The following is a 20,024-nucleotide window of genomic DNA, read 5'->3' as shown; positions in this document are numbered from 1 at the left end:
CTTATTTCGGTACGAGTGGGATATATTTCGTTATAAAAAGAAGTGAATTATTTGATTTCGCGAGTGATATTACACACGTGTATACATTTTGTTGTATAATTGCATGGCTTCGTAATTTTCATCGATGGATATACTGCACATTGCTTGGTAAGAATAAAATTTTAAATAACGTATGCAAATAGATGGGATCATGTCGTCATGGGATCGGTAGCAATGTCAGCGTCGTTTTTGCTATTTGAATCACAGATTAGTGGATTTTCTTCCGAATTTTCGTAATTGTTACCAGGTATTCTAACATATTCTTTATGATCCCTGTGGAAAGTAATCGACATGTATATATAGTTCTTCCTTATGATAAAAGGATAAATATAAAGAGTGCAGTTGTGTGTAGTGAGTGATCCTATTTTTATATGGCACACGTTTTCTTCAGTAATATATAATTAGTCCTCACTCGTTATAAGATGTTAGTTTAATTAGTTCTGTTAGTAAAGATACAACACAACACACGTACACATACATAGAATTGCGCTCACAAATACACACATGCAAACTTATTTACTCAAAGTGGGCACACATCATTTATTTAAATCTTTCTGTGATTTCAAAATTTGAAAGGGATTTTATTGCTTTACTTTGTAGGAGTTTGATGAAGATCGATATAGTAGAAAGACACAGAAATTATTAAAACTGTTGCAAGTTCTAATAATTAGACAATACACAATCACTTTATTATAATATACCTTTAATATAAAGGTAGTTCTAATATCATGCTGCATGCCTAAAAACCGCAGCACTATAAGACAAACTGTAATTTAAAATGCTTAATTTTGAAATGTAGCAAAATTTTAAAATATTCATGTTTATAATTTGATCAAAGTGTACAAAGTCATGCAGATAATATTTATTGTAATTTCAAGGTGAACATATAAATGTAAAATCATGAACAATTACAGTTCTCAATAATTTATGAAAATTTTACTTTTTTGTAACTTTTATTTTCATACACTACCAATATCATTTGATATCTGCAATATTGTTTGACATATCAATGTGGTTAAAATTGTTATAATCAAGCTTTTTCCTCTTTTATTTATACACAATTAACAACCGAGATTCGTTAAAATATTTAAAAATATATCAAAATAATCTTATTTACAACAAATACACTTCAAATTTTTCACTGGATAAATTTTGTATAACTAACGTATACAATAGCGATATGTGTAAAAACGTTTTAAATACTGAACGCTGAATTTCCATTTCGCGACTGAAATGAAATTCTGTACAACTTCTTTCCCTATCATATTTCTACTTCTGACTTCGGAAACCACAACAACACATATCTTTCAGAAGTGCCTCCGAGTCTTCGTCATATGAATTCTCTTGTTTATGCAGTATTTCGTTACTTCTTGCATTCTGGCTACCTACTCTGTAAGAATTTATGATTTTGCAAGCTCGTGCAACTTGGAAGGGAAAAATGCATGGTTGTGAGATGATTTTAAAACAAAATTGATGATGATAGGTACTTATATTCTGTTTTTGAGGTCAATCATCTGTTCACGGATAAATCTGTAAACAAATTTTTTTGCTGCCTCATATCTACGATTCGTACTAGCGAAAGCGTGTACACATACTTAGAAGAATTGAACTGATTTAAGCAGATAATAAGTAGTGGTTATGAAATTTTTTATCAAATTTTACACATAGACAGATATGCATATTTATATATTAGCTTCTACATCGTGTTGAGTTTTTGGCTCATTTATGAATAGTAGTCGATATTAATTTTTGTTATGAAATAATTAAATATAAGGAATTAAGTAAGTAGAACTTATAAGACATGCAAGTTATTCATCTTTTCACACGTGCAAAGACTATTTACTTCCAATGCAAAGTGATACATAGAATTTCTGCTAATATCTCGATAGTGCGTTAGTACAAACAACATGCAGCTTGTAGTACGTTTTTCATGTCTGCGTATTAGCAGCTTTTTAAGAAATATAATTATTTTTATTATTTAAATGGTTGTTAGTTAAATGGTTTATGACGATGAAAAAGTAAAGATAGAGATATACGTACCTGTATAGTACATAGTGTTGTATAATGAAAAATATATCAAATGCAACTGAGAAAAATCCCAAACCAAATTTCGTGGGATCTCCGAAAATACTTTCCCAATCATCTAGAAGAAAGAGCTATCATTAGTTACTTGCCATTAAAACAGAATTGGTAATAGTTTGAAGTTTTACATTTATTTGATATACGTTACCATAATTGTATGCATTAAGTATCATCTGTAGCATTGACAACATACCACCCGTAAAGTCTAAAAATATATTGCCAATACTCCAACCAACGGTGGATTTTCTTTTGTAGTTATAAAATGCTTGTGGAACGTATTTAATTAATGTTATACTCAATTTAACATAACTACAATAATACAGAAAGTCAAGCCATTTTATCGTTGTCACTATAGCTAATATCATAGAAATTAAAATAAAGACTACAAATATTCCGTGAATAATACGTGCTGTGGTAGATACTCTTTGATTTCCTGCCTAGAAAGACAACGTCTTCATTAAAATTTAAAAACATTTACAGAATTGTAATATGTTTATCTGCAGTACCAGACATGTAAATATGAATATGTAAATATGTATTTTTGTATAAAAAATACACGCTTATTGTATGAAAAGTATTGCCCATCGCTAGCTATACATTTTTCCCACAGATTTCGGTTTCATACTTACAGACCTGATAAATTTTAATTAATTACCTCATATATAAAGCACTGAATAATAGTTATCACAGTCGCAAATGTTGCGTGCAAAGCGAAGAAAATATCATTCACTTGTACAGGGTTTAAACCTTTTGGATATCTTCTAAAATACTCCAGCTGAAAAGCGTGACATTAAGTAAAGCTATGGTTAAAAAATACTATACCAATTGCATTTATTGCACCATTTGATTTACCTCAACTTCTGGTATCCAATACAAGCCACAGTTGAAAAGTGCATACAGAATAAAGCCAACCAAATTCAATGACAAATAATCGAAATTTAATCCTACGACACTTTTGCGTTTGTAATTACTGTATATCTGTGGATAGAAGCTTACACTCCATGCTAGAAAGTATATCCATCCTACTACGGTACTTATGTGGTAAAGTGTATCTGATTTTTCAATAGTCACTCTAACAAATGCTTGGGAGTAACTGTAAAAATACAAAATATTAGTCGCTATAATAAAAACACAAGATTCTGTAACATAGCATTTAACAATTTTGTAATTCTTTTCTTACTTTAAATCAATTTTGTTTAATTGGTCTTGAGGTATTAAAATCACTCTAAAAAGTGTCATTATTCTTTGGTGACAATTTTAAATTTCAATTAATGGAATACAAACTTTGCAATACGAATATCAAAATGCAATAATGATAAAAGAAAATGGTAAGAGCAATTACACTATCATGTTCTAGTTAGAACAGATGAACACAGACTGATTGAACTTTCAGTAGGGGAACCGATGACAAGTATAGGTCAGGAGGTTATCTGTACAAACCACTAAATACTAATGTATGTAATGTAGATCAAAATCTTTTGCAAGTTTATTATAAAAGTAAAGACTTAAAGTAAAGTTACCTTAAAGTAAGTAAAGTTACCTTTCACCACAACGCAACAGTACTTGATAGCGACAAAGTCAATTTGTTCTAATCTATTGTATCTTTATTTTTTGTGGATCAATGTGTTCCTTATTTGTTAATTTAAATGTTTATTTGCAAATTAAAGAGAAACGAATAGTATACTTTGGATTTTGATTTTAAAGGTACTTATTCATTATATGAAAAATATACTTACTCTGTAACATTGTTAGGCGTGACATTAAGACTAATAATCGAGTGTCCTGCACTGCGACCATTTATAAGAATATCCCATTTCTTCTTTGTATCGTTTTTAGTAATATAGATACTGGATGTGTTAACAGAAACTAAATCTGGATGTTGCACTTCTATCGTCACTGATACATCTTCAGATAAGCTTTTCCTGTATGAGAAAATTAAATAATTATCAACATTACTTTATGTTTTTTATATTCTTTAATTATATAACGATGTAGCTAATTTATAGTTACTCAGAAACATAGGAAAGTTTTATCTCAATTTGTTCTAACTATATTTTATATACTATTGATATAAGATATAAGATATAAGATTAATATATACTGCTTTATATAAGAAACATTTCCAAACAGTAATGCAACATAAAGATCAATTTGAATGATATTTTAGAAAATATGCTATGGAACTGAAGTAATGAGAATATCATACTTATCGTTAGTAATTAGATGTTAAAGCAATATAAGTAAATGGTACACATCACATAGTCAATAATGAACTTTTTGTGTCTCATTCAATAATCATGTTGTACTTGTTTCTTTTAGATAATCTTATTTTTATTTTTCTTATGTCAAAGATACTTACGTCAGGTACAACTCAAATGATTCTTGACTATCTACGTGAACTATTAAATCTTGATTTGATACCTTAAAATCTGCCCATGCCTTATCTGCAACTGAGGTATTAATCGTTATTTAACATAAGATGCAAAAATGCAGTTAAGATTATCCTATGTAATATAATTTATAAATTGTTTCATACCTAGAATTGTGATAATCCCTATATACCACACAAAGGCCATCTTTTGTGGCTTCTGAAATAGATCAAACAAACTTTTAATCCCAAACTTTTCTTGAACCTTAGATTTTGCATAACACTGTATTTAACTGTATTGATTAACTGTATCGATATCACTGTACTGATTGTAAGACAATTATACAAAGCAACCAGCAATTATGGAACAACTAGCTTGATTAATACAACAGTTCTAACTCGCTTCTAACAAGACTGACTAAACGAGATTCTACTCTATACGTCTAATCGAGAAGAGAATTTTTTAACTTCTGAAGGCTTTGACCGCTTAATACTCGGAAGAAACAAGGAAGTCATAGAAAGTACCGGGCACTTTGTCGGATGCATGCTACCGATACGATCGGATAATCTGTACCAATCCTCCAGTTGTCATTCACGGTAGCCAGAATATGATAACGTTCCGTATATTTTCGGTCGAACATCGGATACCGTTGATTTAACAATTATATAGAAAAATTTCGAACGATACGTTCGCTTGTACAGACATTATGAGTACGAAAGCTCGGTTCCTATGGAAAGACACAGAGAGTATCGGTCGAACTTAACCTCGGAAGCGCGACGACCTCGATGAAACATGCCACGAGGCGTTAAAGGCGATAAGACCTGCCGTTCTAGAGATTTTCAGCATTCCGTCCGGGTTTGGGCGAGCATATCGTTTGACTAGAGAAACTCGACATCGCCGAATATTTCACGGCGACTCAACCGAAAAATCGATCGAGCCTGTACACCACTGTACACCTTTGAACCAGTTCTGAGTAAACGTAAATGGAAACTCCTGGCCCCTGGATAGCATGCATTCTCTGTTTATGTCATGCAACGATGCAACAAAACGCGCTGGCATGAGATGAGTTCGAGGCTGGGACGTAACGAAACCTCGCGTTCAAGGAAAATTTGTCGTACTTGTAAAATTTTGCATTACGACAGTCACGTATAAATGAAGTAGGAAATTGTATTTTATGTATATCGACGAGGACCGACTTCGTTTAAGATAAAACCTTAGAATTGATTTATTTGAATCTGACGATGTCTTTCGAAAGTTTTGAAATTAATCTGATGTAAATTTTTCGCGAAATTACATATTCAGGTAGAAGAGTAAAAGAGGTTTCTCAGCCTCGTATCGAGATATTTGCATGTAAATTGCGAGGCGATGTCATTAACGAGTTCCATAACGTGATAGTTATCGTTTTGATACGCGATGTTTCATTATGCCGCGGTTTTTTTTTGCATTTCATCGCATTACATTCTTTTTCCTGCTGTTCATTTTCGTAATGCTCTCGGTAGACTGGCACCATCCTTTTTCTAGGCGAATTATGGACCTATTCGGAGATAATGGACCATCTATTTTTTTCATTATTTCTCTTCGCTGCTATAAAATGCTCCAATATTATAGCCACCCATATTATTTCCCTTCCTTTTTAGTTAACCTTGTACAATTAATCGTTTCACAGAGCCATATTATTCCATTGCTACGCATTTGTAAGAGTAGAAATTATTCTCGTTCAAATTTTTCTTGATTTCCAATTTCTTTTTTATTCGTTCTTGAACGCGTATCTTTCCCTTACAGCTTAATCGACAATTATTTTTAACGCCACTTTGTTTAAAATATTCGAGGAAATATCTCTGTTGCCAATGTTATTTCGGAACGGAGTTTAATCTTTGAGCAAAAATTATTTCTCGGGGTGAAGAACTTGTCGCTGTTAATGAAATCGTAGCCGTTAAATGAAACCAATGGTTCCACTGGAACGGAAAAAGTCGCGCGTTTAAGCACGTTCAAGCAAGATTCAGCGAGAATCAGGAAGCAGCCGATTTTCCGCGATAACGTTACGTTAATACTCTGCATTCGGCAATTCGGAAAATTCTGTTCCGACAAGTAGTTCGTGAGTGAACGGTACTCGTAAGCAGAGGGAGAGGCGGAGGCAGAGCTGGGTGGGCGTGTGTATACTCTCTCTACACATTTTCAGATAGAATAAATCGAAAGAGAGATCGACGTTCGAGTGCACTCCGTGTCCCAAAGGGGCCTTCGCGAAGCTTACACGGAAACAGCTCTGAAAGTCGATCGGCAGTCTGCTGCCGCTTTTGTTGACGTATACAGGCTACTTCGCCGTCAATATTTTCCTTTGCATCATAGCTGGCCGAGTAGAACGGACCTAATCCTCGAAGATAGTCCTCCCCCTCCCTTTCGTTCCTTTCCTTTTTATCAATTTCAATTCGTCTTCGATATGGATAAACAAGATTGTTCCTGGCCGGACGTTCATCGATATACCTCCGAAATTATTCCATCGAATCGTCCGCATGGAATTTCCCAGGAAATATTCCTTTCCTCGTTCTTTTCTTCAGATTTCAAGATTCGGGAGTGCCTGTCGGCGTATCCTGGAAATTTCCAAAGCGTTTGAAAATGTTTTCTTCGACGAAATGGTCCACGGAAATCTGCGAGCACCGTCCGCCGATCGATTTCGGATAAGCGAATAAACGTTTACTTATCGTCTACGATCTGCAGTATATGTTAAAACATCCTGTTGTTCGAACGACCTTCAAAATTCAAGAATTTCTATATCTTTTATAAATATGCTTGGAATTCTACTCCTGTTTCTTATTGTCTTTTCGTTTTCAACATTTGCTATCGCAACAAGATCGGATAATTCGATGTACGTTCGACTTGTCGCGATAAGAACGTTCGAATCGGCTCGTAAAATCACGTTAATTATCGCGAAACGATCTTTCGTATAGTTTTGAATTCTATCTGTTCTTATCTATACGCACTCCCCGATATTCTAGTTATTTGCTGCTTGATAAACTTAATACGCTTGAATGGGTCGAGCGTTGATGAAGTTCCATCGACATCGTGGAAACATCGCTGTTCACATTGGAAGGCACGAAATACATCCGACAGAAGAATTTTATCGAAACGATAGAAGCGAGAGAGTCGGCTAGATAGACAGACAGATGCTCTTCATTTATTAATATAGGTCAACGAGCAAGATGTTAATAAGCAAGTAATTACGTATGTTATATTATATCCAAGTAATTGACAAAAGGATTGGAACTTATCTACGTATTACGTAAACAGCGTAATATTCCGAAAAAAGTGGAAGACGAATGAAAGATACATTACGTATTGACGATTGTTATGTATTGCCTCGTCAAGCTTTCTATTTATCGACCCTACGATGTTTTCTTATCCGGAACGTACGCGTTTGCATCCGTTGGCCCCTTTTTTTAACCTTTTCGTTAGATATTTTTTGCCATCGCATACGGTCGCGTTATCTTTCGGCCAGCAGTTGCATTATCCTTTCATCCTGGAAACAATTTCGCGAACAGTTTTGCGTGTGCAGTATTAAAGGCTAGTCCGCCAGGTAATAACGGTTAGCATAAATTAAAGATTAACTTTGCCGGCTGGATCGGGCAACGTAATGCTCGTTCCATGTTAATTTCTTATCGCCGGCAATTACTTAATCGCACGCAGTCAAATGCACGTTGAAGCCACGTCCCTGGTTAATTGGGATGTGAAGAAACATTCGCGGAACGAGCTTCGTTTCACGAAATCTAGCAACCGCACTAATGAAAAGAAAACGAGACAGGGAAAGCAGAGTATCGTAATCGTAGAAAGCTTACTGGTGGTTCAAGCGAAAAATACACGAAAATACAGATAACGTTTAGAGAATGTTAACTTCAAATAGAAATACCGTTGCGTAAGATCGGCAAAACGTCGAGTTATGGGACCGATTTGTTGCGTTTGCAATTTCAAAGTTATCGAGCGTCACTGCAACGATTTTGTTGCGCAGGATGAAATTAGACTTTACAGTGTGAAACGCGCGTGTACCGATACCAGATGCAGGTCACACGTTTCGTGCACCAAGAACGACAATCGCCATGAATTTCATACAGAAAATTTAAAAAAATAACGGAAATAACGATCTCGCGGCAAGATTTTATGGCAATATATCGCTGTTTTTCCATAGTATTTCACGCGATTTTCATGTCTGCTGCGTGCTGCTGCCCTTATCTTAATATTTTAAAGCGTCTTATTTGTTCGGCACAACGTTATCGCATTTCATTTCACATTTTTAATTTAAATTAATCAGAACGTTGCATAATCCGCTGGGGCGGAACGCACGAACGTATATATTTCTCTAATACGTATATTATGTCTATTTCGAACCGAATGATTCGATCAATTCAGTTCACTCCAAGTTCGTAGATCAAATTTCCCACAAACGTTAACTTCGTGTTTTGAACACATTGTATCTTCCTTCTCGTCACTTGATATATTCCCTGGCTTTTCAGCCTTGCTTTTTCTTTATATCGTACCGTTCACCAATGTAAATTCACCAGCTTCGTTGCGCTGGTCTCGCCTATTTCACGAACCCGATCCTTATAGAATATTAATGTAGCTCCGCGTACTCCATTGCTGTGGAATCGCATTTCTCTGGACGGTTTTGATAACGCGAAATCGCAAGTAATAACGTACGCGAGATAAAAGATTTTATTCCACCGTTCCGCCAGGTTAACGTATTCTAATTAACGATCGACTCGGTACAGAGAACTGGTAGGGATCTGATAGCGACACTTCTAGCGATATCGCTGGATAAAGCGTTACGCGAAAGTAGAAACAGATAGCGGAGAAGGTTGACCGATTCCATCGGACGATCGTTCTTCGATCGTGTAATTTGCCCGGGTAAACCGAAACTTGTATTCCTAATGTCGCCCGAACCCATTGCTTCGGCACGTCGGTTCGTATCCAAGGAAAACTTCTTTCTCCGAGTGTTTCAGGCGTTCCAGCCGATTTCCAATGTAAATTTACAAGCTCGTGGCGGCAGTTTGGCTCGGTCTGCGGATTCCATTCCTATCGAATATTAATGCTGGGAACGCGGTCTGCTTTTGACCTTTTCCGAGATCCGATTTTACGAGCTACGATCGAAAACAAGAAGAAAGAACAAAACAACGGACGACCCGTGTCGGCCTAGTTTTAAAGAATATTAGCCGCGATACACTCGAACGCTACCTCGAAAAAATCTCCTCCTCCTCTTTCTCCTTTTCTCCGTTCTTTCCCATATACACTCGAAAAATTTCGTTCGACGGCGAAACGAAAATGGGTTTTTGGAACTGTTGGCGGTGACAGTGGTCGACAGGCCGCCTGCTCGAAAACTTAATTACTCGCTCGGACGAAGAAAGTTCGGACGGCGAGGAAATTTATTCTTCGTTATTACGATCGTTCGCCGTGCTGTCAGCATCTCGAACGAGTTCCGAACTTCCTGTCCTGAGATTTATATCTGATTTTGTTAATTCCGGAGAAAGCGTTTCAAAGAAACTTTCCCAACGTAATTCCTTAACGAGCGTTTTTCATTTCAGATATTCCTTTCATCGTGGTACATCTTACCGCTCAACGATATTATCTCCGCTGGTTCATAATGGTATCATCGGTAAAAGAGAATGCCAGATCGCCGCGGCTGAAGTAAGTAACCTAACGTACGAAAAAGAAGTACAATTTTTTATAATAAATTTACAGGACCGTGCGCATTAGCAATGCGATTATCTTGACGAGTCGTAAGACACATAATTTATCATTGAATAACTATAATTTAATAATAAATATATAAACTGATAAAACGATCTAGGGCAAAGTATGTTACGAATATCGATGATACATGCCGCGGTAGAAACGCAAGACTAACGATTACTCGTTATGATTAGAGTATGGAAGATACTATCGAAGCTTTTCCTTCTTTCGATTTTATCATTTTATCTAAGACACGATCGAGTAAAAGCTTGTTTAATATTTAACCTGGTTTGCGATACGAAAGACAAGCTCGTTACGATATGATCTTGCAGTTGAAATGTTTCATACAGTCGTACAACAAGATAGCTTTCCTCGCTAGTAATAATTAAGGAGGTCGATAAGTCGATCGATCGATCGACCGCCTTGATGTTTCAGCGTTCCCTTTCGTTTGATCCAAATACTTGGCTATTTTCTACCACGATCGAAAGACATCGTAACGGTTACATATTCATAATGAACGTAATTATTCTGCGAATAAATTGCACCAATGAACATATCCTAGATTTGTGTGATTTGGTGTCGTTGCTAAGTACGAACCATTTATGTTACGTTACGTATTTTATAAATGTTTAAACGCGATGCCAAAGGCAATGATTTTTTAAATCGATTACGCGAGTGGGACAGACGAATGAAAATACCTTTGAGAGTACGTGAACACGCGAAACATTTGCGAAAAAGGAATATATTTATTATTTTGAAATAGCTCGCTTCTCCGCGGAGATACTTTTCGAAGCAGTGACCAGTTTGAGACGCGTCTACCTTAATTGAAGCGTGATACGTTGCTCGCGTGTTGCATTTTTAATTCCGTTGCAAAAAAAAAAAAAAGCGAAACGTTGTTGAGCTCGTGAGTCTGCCTGATTATACGGTTGCTTCCATCCGCGCGTTTATAATTATTTCTCTCAACGGCAGATGAAAATTCGGTACGGAAGATCTTTGGACACAGCGGGAAGAAGAAATAAAAACAGAGGTGCCTCGACAAAGTTTTTAACCGACATGACGGAACGAATTATGACTAACGATAGAATATAAAAGCGTACGTGTGGAAACACATTACAGATAATGAAAATGAATTATGTTCATCTATAAATCATAACGCGAACGTATTGCTTTATCACTCATTGTCAGTAAACAAATTATTTCGAGTATCCAATAAATACGCGCGCGTTCGAAAATAAATTTCCAATTATTTTCTTCGTCCATTCTGTCAACGTGAAGAGCTTGATAAATGTTAATTCATCGTTGGTCATTCGGTCGATAAATAAAAATAAAAACGATGAAAGAAATATGCACCGCATTAATATCACGCATTATAATGCTTGAAAAAGATTCCTGGAATAGGTACATTATTTCTGGAATTAAAATGTCGTATTAATTCCGTTTTTTTTTTTCATCCCCTCAACGGAGCGAATCGTAATTTCGCAGCTCTCCAGATGGAATAAAATTATCCTGATAACGCGAGCTTCAACAGCGTAGTTCCGCTGAAATTGATTTAATCATTTTTCGAATAGCACTAACATTCCTTTTAATTCGGCGACGATCGATCGATATCAATCATTCCTCTTCCCCAATAAATTACCGTTGTTACGAAAGTTAAAAGAAATTATAATTAAAATACTAGTCGATTAATTACGCGAATCACTGGAAATCTAATCTATATCCTTATAGTCTATCGTTTTTATCCTACAGTTAAGTTTAATATATCGTTACAGCGAGATCGATAAAATTGCCTTAGAGATAACTCAGGAAGATTAACGACAAATTTTTCTATGGTATTATAAGTTTGTATATATATCTTCTTGATCAATGGACTGTTCGAATTTGATCCTTTATAAGTCTCTAGGAATTTCAGAAAAGATAATGAATTATAGGGGCAAAGTAACAGCCGCTAATTATCGTGAGATTCTTTAGCGATAATTAATCTTGAACGCTTTGTTGTATACAACCCGCTACGTCGCCATTAATTGACCCTTTTCTGGAGTTAAATGATTTATCGTTTCGCGTGAATCACTCTGTCAACTTGTACGCCATGTCATTCTAATATTGAAAAATTAAGACGTCGACCACCGATCGGCTCGACGAAATTTAAAAAGCCGCATTTTTCATCGTTCTTCCACTCGACTGTATTCTAGATATTTCTACTCCTTACTCGACAATGATACGTTCTTATCCATTACGGCGCTGCACTATTTCCTGCGACCTTGTTGCTTCAAATAAGAACAATTTTCTACACTTAGCGGCGTTTCTCGCAAAACTCAAACAATCGTAGGAGTCGTAATAGCTCTTTTCATATGCGGTTTTTGTAACTCGTTATCTCGTCTCGCTTCGATTACAAACAACGTTGCTATCGATTGGCGGAACGACGATTTTTAGGCGTGTCACGTGCAAACGGTGTTATTCATTTACGAATGTCTGCTCATATGCGATCGTAAATTTCAAATTCCGCTTAGTTAGCACGTATAATTAAATGACTAAATCGACTAATTCTCACGATCAATTTTAAAAGAAGCATCGTAAATTACAATTGCCATCCATTGACATCCATCGTCGATATAAATCTACAGATATATATACGTAATGCTATATAGTTAACGGTCGTTCTTAGAGACAACGATAAGGTGATAATAGGTGATGAAAACATCTCTTCCTTTGACTCCACTTAATTCGATAAACTTATCTGCTGACAATCTCTTACCGCTTCGATATTATCGTCTGTTCTTTTCTCTCAACAGCGTCTACGTTTAATAATAGATCATGTGCCGTTATATACACAAGGCGTTTCGAATCGAGAATATGTCGACGGAGTTTCAAGAAATTCATGTCCCCGGTTACGATTTGCAAAGTACTTTACTTGCGAAAGCTGTCAACGGCGTTTGGCAGCGTATCGCGTGTATAGAAACGTGTCAATGACTTTTGTATTCGGCCTCGTTTCCCGGTTTCCACCAACCGACGAGTACCGAATCGATTTCGATTTCACGGCCAGTTTCACGGGAATTATATTGTGTTACAGAATCGACGAAAGTGGTGGACGTGCTCATTGCGAATTTTTGTCAATTCGATCGATTTAGTCCCCCGAAAAAAAGAGAGAAAAAAAAATGGAGAAAGAAAAAAGAAGAGAAAGGAGAAAATACAACTCGGTTATTTCTTCTTCTCGAGCACTTTTGAGATCTTTCTTTCGAACATGATTTGCAACTTAAAAAAGTTTAATTTCGAAACAAGAAAGGTGTACGTGTATATAATGTATAATGTCAAGTTTACGAATCGTATTTATAACTGCTAAAACTTCTTGCAACTCGACCATTCCCTTCCTATTTTTCTTTACTCAACTGTATTAAAAGTCTTTCCATGTTCACCGCTTTATTAATTGAAGGGTAAGACTTTAGGAGTGTTTTAGCATAACTCGAGTTGCAGCGAGTAGAAGAGGTCTAATCAAATGAAGGTGGAATAGCGTATATTATGGCAGACACTCGTTTCTAGAAATTATAATATATAAATTTTAACGTAGAATGAGAATCAAAATTTTCAGCTAACGCTTAACATCCGATGTTTAATCTCTATCCTACATCCGGAATAATATATCACGTTCGTTCTATCGTCTATAACAGATTGCAAGACAGAGAAAGAAAAAGAGAGAGAGAGAGAGAGAGAGAGACATAGAACGAATAAAGTGCCATTCGATGATTGTTCGGTAATTCGTGACTGATTTATTCATCGGACGGCGACTCAAATTCCGCATCCTTGGCTAAACGGTCAATTTATTTCTCCAACGTTTTGTCCAGTTTTTATTAGATCACGATTTACGGATAAATTGCTCCGCGGCTTCGCTCACTCACCTGTCGAATTTCGTCCGGCCGCGATAGATCAGGTGACAGTTAAAGCCTGCAGTAAGCGAATCCGATACAGAGACGTCCAATTTCTCCGCGCTTTAAAAACCTCTTTCCTCTCTTTCGAGCTACCTGCAAGAACAAGCTTTCCATTAAAACTCGTCGAGACCGACGTGTTTCTTCCGACGACGAACGGAAACGATTTAATTTGTCTGCGATACTTTTTATAGTGGCTTCGTTAACTTCCATGCAATTTAATCGATCAATCTCGAATCGTCGATCTATTTAATTCTTCGAATTTTGTTCCTCGACGTAATAATTACTTTGCTACTCGTCTTAATATAATTGATGCAAATCTTTCAACCGAAAAATTGAACAAATGCACGACGGTATACCTGTCTATCGTGACGCTCACCCGTCTACGTTTCTTCCAATCATCCAGTCATTCGGTGCAATTTCATCCAGGCGAGCACGCACTCTCGACACCCAGTTTGTCCGCATTCAATGACTCCAGTTTGCCGATCGCAAAACTTCTCAGGGCTTCAGCCTTGAACTTGCAACGAAACTGTCCCTCGTTCGCACCCGATATTTTTTCCGACTTGGTCCAAACATCGGCTCTTCTTCTCTAGGTCGAATCGCCTATTTTCTTCTCCTATCGGTACTTTCTCTCCCTCTCTCTCTCTCTCTCTCTCTCTCTCTCTCTCTCTTTACCGAAACGAGAGAAACTCGAACGTTTTCTATGCGCGATCACGGCGAAATATTATCGGTCGGAGCGACGACGAAAAATAAGCCAGCCCGAGGTATAATTATGACGAAATCGCTGGCTCGTTCAAGGTCTCGGGCAAATTCTATCGAAAGTAAAAGGAGAACGGCTCGTTCCTCTTTTCCCTCGGCCGGCCGAGATATCGTCGAACGATAGAGGAGAACACTATCGCATTGGCGAACGCGATTCGCAATGGCTAGCGCGAGCCTGTCGTACGTACATATAAATCTGTTGTACGAGCCTCTCCCCTCCCGGCAAAATCCTCCCTCCCCGACCCGTCCCTTTCCCATACGACGCTCAATTTCATGACCGTCTCGACTATCTCGGCTTTTCCCAATGTGCTTTTACCGTCTCTTCTGCGTTAGATCCTATAGATTATTCGATCATAACGCCAATTTCTGCGAATCTGATTTCAACGGAATTTTGTAGAAATTGTCTTACGATCGGATAATCTATGAATCTGAATTCTGTCTCGAATGGTGCAATAAACCAATCACGTTAAACTAACGTCGTCGATAGATATAATCTTTGAACAACGTAGCATATATATTTTTCTGGTGTTTTAATGCCAAGGAATTAAGGATCTGGAAGCAGATTAATGATAAATTTATCAATGATAAAAAACGATGCGTTATTTACGCGAATCGAGCCATTAACGTTAAAATGTTTGCAAACAAATCAATTTGTCTTTAACATTCCCTGATCCTCGATTGAATTTTTACTCTCCGTTTGATAGACAAGATAAAGTATCCCTCTAAAAGTAAATTGATTCCAACAATTGACAATGACTAGGTATTAAAACAAACAAGATAAGAAACCAATAAAGTTGACAACATAATTGACTGAAAAAATGCCAGCATTGCAAAACGACGGTCAATATCGTGCGTGTACCATACAATTTATATTACGACAAAAATGTATTATTATTGTTGCGGCAGATAAGTTTGATACTGGAAAATATGTACTAAAAGAACGTAATGTTAAGGCTGATGAATGCGCCGTGTTAATAGTATGGATTGCTCCCTCTCTCCCTTTCTCCTTCTCACTCTCCCTCTATTAATATATTACAATATTACTAAATTATATTAGACCGTTCACCGGAGGTTATTGACTTGTATCGGACATCTATTTTCATCAATATGTACATATATATGTACGTATATATATGCGTGTAATATATATAATATATAATACATATAATTTGTGGCTAGCTCAGCGAATCGAGGGACCAATAGCTTCTAATTGATTGTGAATTACAATGGCTATATTTAGACTAACGGTTTCGTAAAAACTCTATGGGTAATTGGTTCGATCGTGATTCCTCTGCGTATATTTTCTTCTGCTCGACGAAACATTTGAAATTGTTAAAATTATATTGGTCGAAACTTTCAGTAGACTAGGTATGCGAGAAATATTAACGAGTTCGTGCTGTTTCGTACCTACTAGCATATACTAGTGGCGAGTGTCTATTTCTAAAGGAAGTGGTCTGCTTTCGCAATATTTGCAATGACGGCGTAACATATCAGACAACTTCGTGATTAAACCTTTGATGTAATATTTTCCCTGTGACGATGATTGTGCGTATTGGTGACGGAAACTTTTGTTTCTTAGTAATCGTACGGCTACTCGTTCGCCGATCGACGACATACGGAATTGCGATGTACTTACCTGTATTGACACGCCAATGGATCAGTCGGTCTCGATTGAATTTAATTGGCCAGGTCGCACGTTCGTTACGTCTAGGCTAACACGGAATCGCCCAAAACTGGTTCACGTGCAGTTTCGATACCGTGATCTCTGCGTTATCCTCGTTTCCGAAAATTTCGATGGAATCGGAAACGTAGCACGACGAAATTAAAGGAAATTTTCAGCTTGCAGATTCGGTACAATGCGATTGAAACACGGCTTTAATCGAAAATATATTACTGCCGTACATTATTGGGTACTTTGGAGTAATTAAATTTCCAGTTGGCACGCGAGGATAGCAAATATCGAAATTCTATCGCGAAAAAGGGTTATAAAATACTTAATAATATATCGATACCAGTTTATACTTTTATTCTTTGAGCCTGGAATTACCTGAATTTTTTTCTATTGCGTGAAACGTTGCAATGTTTATATTTATAATGACTTGGTAAAAAGAAGGAGTTTTCATTTATCTGGAGATAAGAAAATGAACTGCAAACGATAAGTATGGAGAAGATCGACGGTGTAGATACGTCGGACAAGTCGCCTCGTGATGTCATCGAATGACGAAGCGGATTTTCTCCAACATGTAGCTTACTGTATGCTGCCTCGATCGCGCAGATCGCACGATTTTGGCACGAATTCCGGAACTGCGTTGGCTGTTCCGCTAAATCTCTGGCTTGCCAGCGAAAAAACATAAATTGTCGATCCGTTGAAAAAAAAAAAAAAAAAAGAAGAAGAAGGGAAAATAAAGAGCCGGCACGAAAGGAGAAGGAAGTAAAGAAGGCGAAAATTCAGAGGCGACAGGAACAACCGTGTTCTCAACGTGATATAGAATTCGCGAAATTAAATCAGGTCTGACGCAAAGTTTTCGGTAACAAATGCCGCTTGGTTTTCCACCGATCTTGTTTCGTGTTTGAACGCGTCGACACGGATCGAAGTTCTCTACTCGTAAACCTATGCATACGAGAATTGTTTGTTGATTAAACTATTACCTTCGATAACATGGTTATGTACGATTGATATTGGATATGCTTGAATTAGCGTAAACGAACATATTACGTTCTAATTCATTTGGATAGCGATTAGAAATTTTTGTAAAATCGAACGAACGAATGGAACGTGCTGACGTTTCGTCGGTAGCACTCTAAATTACAAAAATACGTAACATACTTCAGATTATCTATTTGAACTAGCGTGATAAACAAATGAAGCTGATAAAGAAAACTTCATTTTTCAACTCGACGTTACGTTGCTCGCGCAATAGCCATAATTGCTAGTCATTTCGTTAAAGTTAAATAGTACGTGCGCAGGACGATGTAATTTTTCATCGGTCACGAGGCAAGATTGAACGGAAAAACGCGCGTTTTTGGCATCAGTTCCAAAGCCGACGACGAACGTTCCTCTAAATCTCCGACTGGACACAGCTGAACTAAAAACTCGGCAAAGGGTAAAGAAAAATTGAACGAAAACGTGTATATATATTTTCGATCGTTTACGAATCCGATGTCAACGAGATTTCAATTTCAAAGGAAACGTAATTAATATGTTTAATTAAGACACTGCGACGGAAATATAATTAATAACGGCAAGAACGTTGTTTGATTTACGAGAGTATTTGTCGCCTCGGGTTTATTCATCCGAAAGATGGGAAATACATATCCAGGAGAGCAGGAGATGAATGTAGAAATTCCTCACTTTCGAGGGAAAAGTTTCTATGTTTTACAAGCCAAATGTTTAGCAACCGGGGAATCTAACCTTCGAGGAAGTTGCGAAACAAAAGTAATGGCAAAATGAAGCCAACAAGCAAAATAACAAGCAGTATTATAGAGAAAAAAAAGAGAAGGAATAACGTCAAACCACGAGATAAAGTTTCTATTTAATGTAAAAGTGCGATTAACGGATTCCAATAATTCCGCGAGGAAAAATGAATTTCGAGTTACTAGCATTGTAAGGTATGCGTGTCAGAAATCCAATAACATTAGCAGCTTTGGATGACGACGGAGTTGAGTTACGGAGTTGTGGACGAGGCAAATTTGTGACGTAATATACACGAACAATACAGGAACAGTACCGTATATGTAAATAACACTACACTATTACGAAAATTATTGCAAATATATAAAATATTGATACCACAAATAAAAGCCTTTAGTTTCTAAGGCAATCGTATACAGTTAGTAGGTATTGGTGAAAGCAGTGGTTAATATTAATTAGTATAATTAGCATAGAACAACAACCGAATGTGAAGGAAAATTGATTCCGAGTTAGGTGACTTTAAGTCTGTCCGTTTCTAGCCACAATTCTAAAAGTTTGTGTAAATTTTACCAGGTTTTAGCTATTCGTTACAAATGGAATTAGAGCGATACAGATATATTCCTGGTTTCGGTTTAACATTAGCAGAGCATCTGATTCCAGTTATGGCAAGAGATAAACAAAATCGGCAGCAGAGAAACGCCGTTCGATCATAGATTTGAAAATATCAGAAAAATAAGGAACCTTTTGATCGGGTATGCATACCGGTATCTACATATGTACTTGTGGATGATGTATACTTATCGCGTGTACGTGGAGATTCTCCTTCGAGTGGATAATTTGATCGATCGGCCGACGATCGATGCGACCGTGGTTGTGCAGTGTGCCGATCAGCAGGAAAGGAAGTGATTCTCACCTGATCGGCCGCTTTATTTTTCGTGGAATATCGTGTTCAGGTGAACAGCGGTGCGCAACTGTCAGGCCGCGTGCGGCCTGTTATGCGGTCCACGCTTGGAACGCGGCTCGTTACATCGCAGCGCGGTCTCATGTGCCGCGTGTGGTCCACCGCGTGCAGTTGTGCGGCTTGCGGTCCTTCACGCGAACCTCCGAAATTTAAAGCTTCTGCGGAATTTTGCGTTCTAACGATTCGCGACCGGCTTGCACGTTGACGCGATGGAGAGCCACGGAGCACGCTCGGGGTACCTTCGCGTGCCTCTTCGTGCGGCCGCCTCTCTTTCGGTCAACAACCACTTACAGCCGATAACGATCGCGATCGCTAAAACTATCTAAGACGCTACAGATATTTAAGGAAGAATAACGCGATAAAAGTTAGAGACGAGAGACAAAGTTACGTATATCGCCAGAGGCAAGTAGTAGAGACGAAAATTTAGGGGATAATCAAGGATTCGAGGTAGGAATCGTATTCGATCGTCGTAGAGTTGACGTTCGTTCTTGGTTCGTTTCTTTGAAATCTTTAGATATCTTGAAACTCCAAGACAAATTACGTAGCGAGTTATCTATTTGCTTCGTTAGTAGGACAATTGAAGACCACGCGGGAAAAATTCATGTCGCTCGGTGTTTGAAAAGAAGTAATCGAGGAAGGAAGTAATCTGACGAACCAACGAGCATTTGCATTTTTTCAAATTTAACGAGATGGCGGGAAACATTGCCCGCGACGTGTTTAGCTCCGAACGAGTCTCCTTCACGTAGATTATAGCGAACCGCGTTACTTGG

At 37.3% G+C, this 20,024-nt stretch overlaps 1 protein-coding gene across 6 annotated transcripts; it reads right to left on the bottom strand.

The window, feature by feature from the left end:
• Positions 1-25: 25 nt before the first annotated feature.
• Ctns (lysosomal cystine transporter cystinosin) lies at positions 26-15,055 on the bottom strand. 6 transcript variants are annotated; one of them, XM_033342798.2, is made up of 10 exons: positions 14,482-15,055; positions 14,096-14,218; positions 4,658-4,709; positions 4,481-4,571; positions 3,858-4,043; positions 2,974-3,214; positions 2,777-2,896; positions 2,270-2,558; positions 2,080-2,182; positions 26-312 (listed from the first exon to the last, which is right to left on the bottom strand). In XM_033342798.2, the coding sequence occupies exons 3-10, from the start codon at positions 4,695-4,697 to the stop codon at positions 189-191; spliced, it is 1,194 nt and encodes a 397-aa protein (XP_033198689.1). In that variant the 5' UTR covers positions 4,698-4,709; positions 14,096-14,218; positions 14,482-15,055; the 3' UTR covers positions 26-188. The 6 variants fall into 6 exon arrangements, with proteins under 6 accessions (XP_033198689.1, XP_033198690.1, XP_033198684.1 ...); XM_033342799.2 differs by having other exon boundaries at positions 14,502-15,055; XM_033342793.2 differs by lacking the exons at positions 14,096-14,218; positions 14,482-15,055 and adding an exon at positions 5,255-5,601.
• Between the last annotated feature and the right edge of the window lie 4,969 nt (positions 15,056-20,024).

This window comes from Bombus vancouverensis, chromosome 18 (genome assembly GCF_051014615.1).
Source record: "Bombus vancouverensis nearcticus chromosome 18, iyBomVanc1_principal, whole genome shotgun sequence".
Classification (NCBI taxonomy): domain Eukaryota; kingdom Metazoa; phylum Arthropoda; class Insecta; order Hymenoptera; family Apidae; genus Bombus; species Bombus vancouverensis.
Note: the sequence above shows the minus strand (reverse complement) of the source record. Positions and strands in the feature narration are given on the sequence as shown.

Bases quoted from the DNA above. Each gene is read 5' to 3' on its own strand.
- Ctns (XM_033342793.2), bottom strand. From the start codon at position 5,284: ATGTTTCATCGAGGTCGTCGCGCTTCCGAG. The intron at 4,710-5,254 runs GTTAAGTTCGAC...GATCTATTTCAG, and splicing joins GAGGTCGTCGCGCTTCCGAG to AAGCCACAAAAGATGGCCTT. The intron at 2,183-2,269 runs GTAACGTATATC...TCTTTCTTCTAG, and splicing joins ACTTAATGCATACAATTATG to ATGATTGGGAAAGTATTTTC.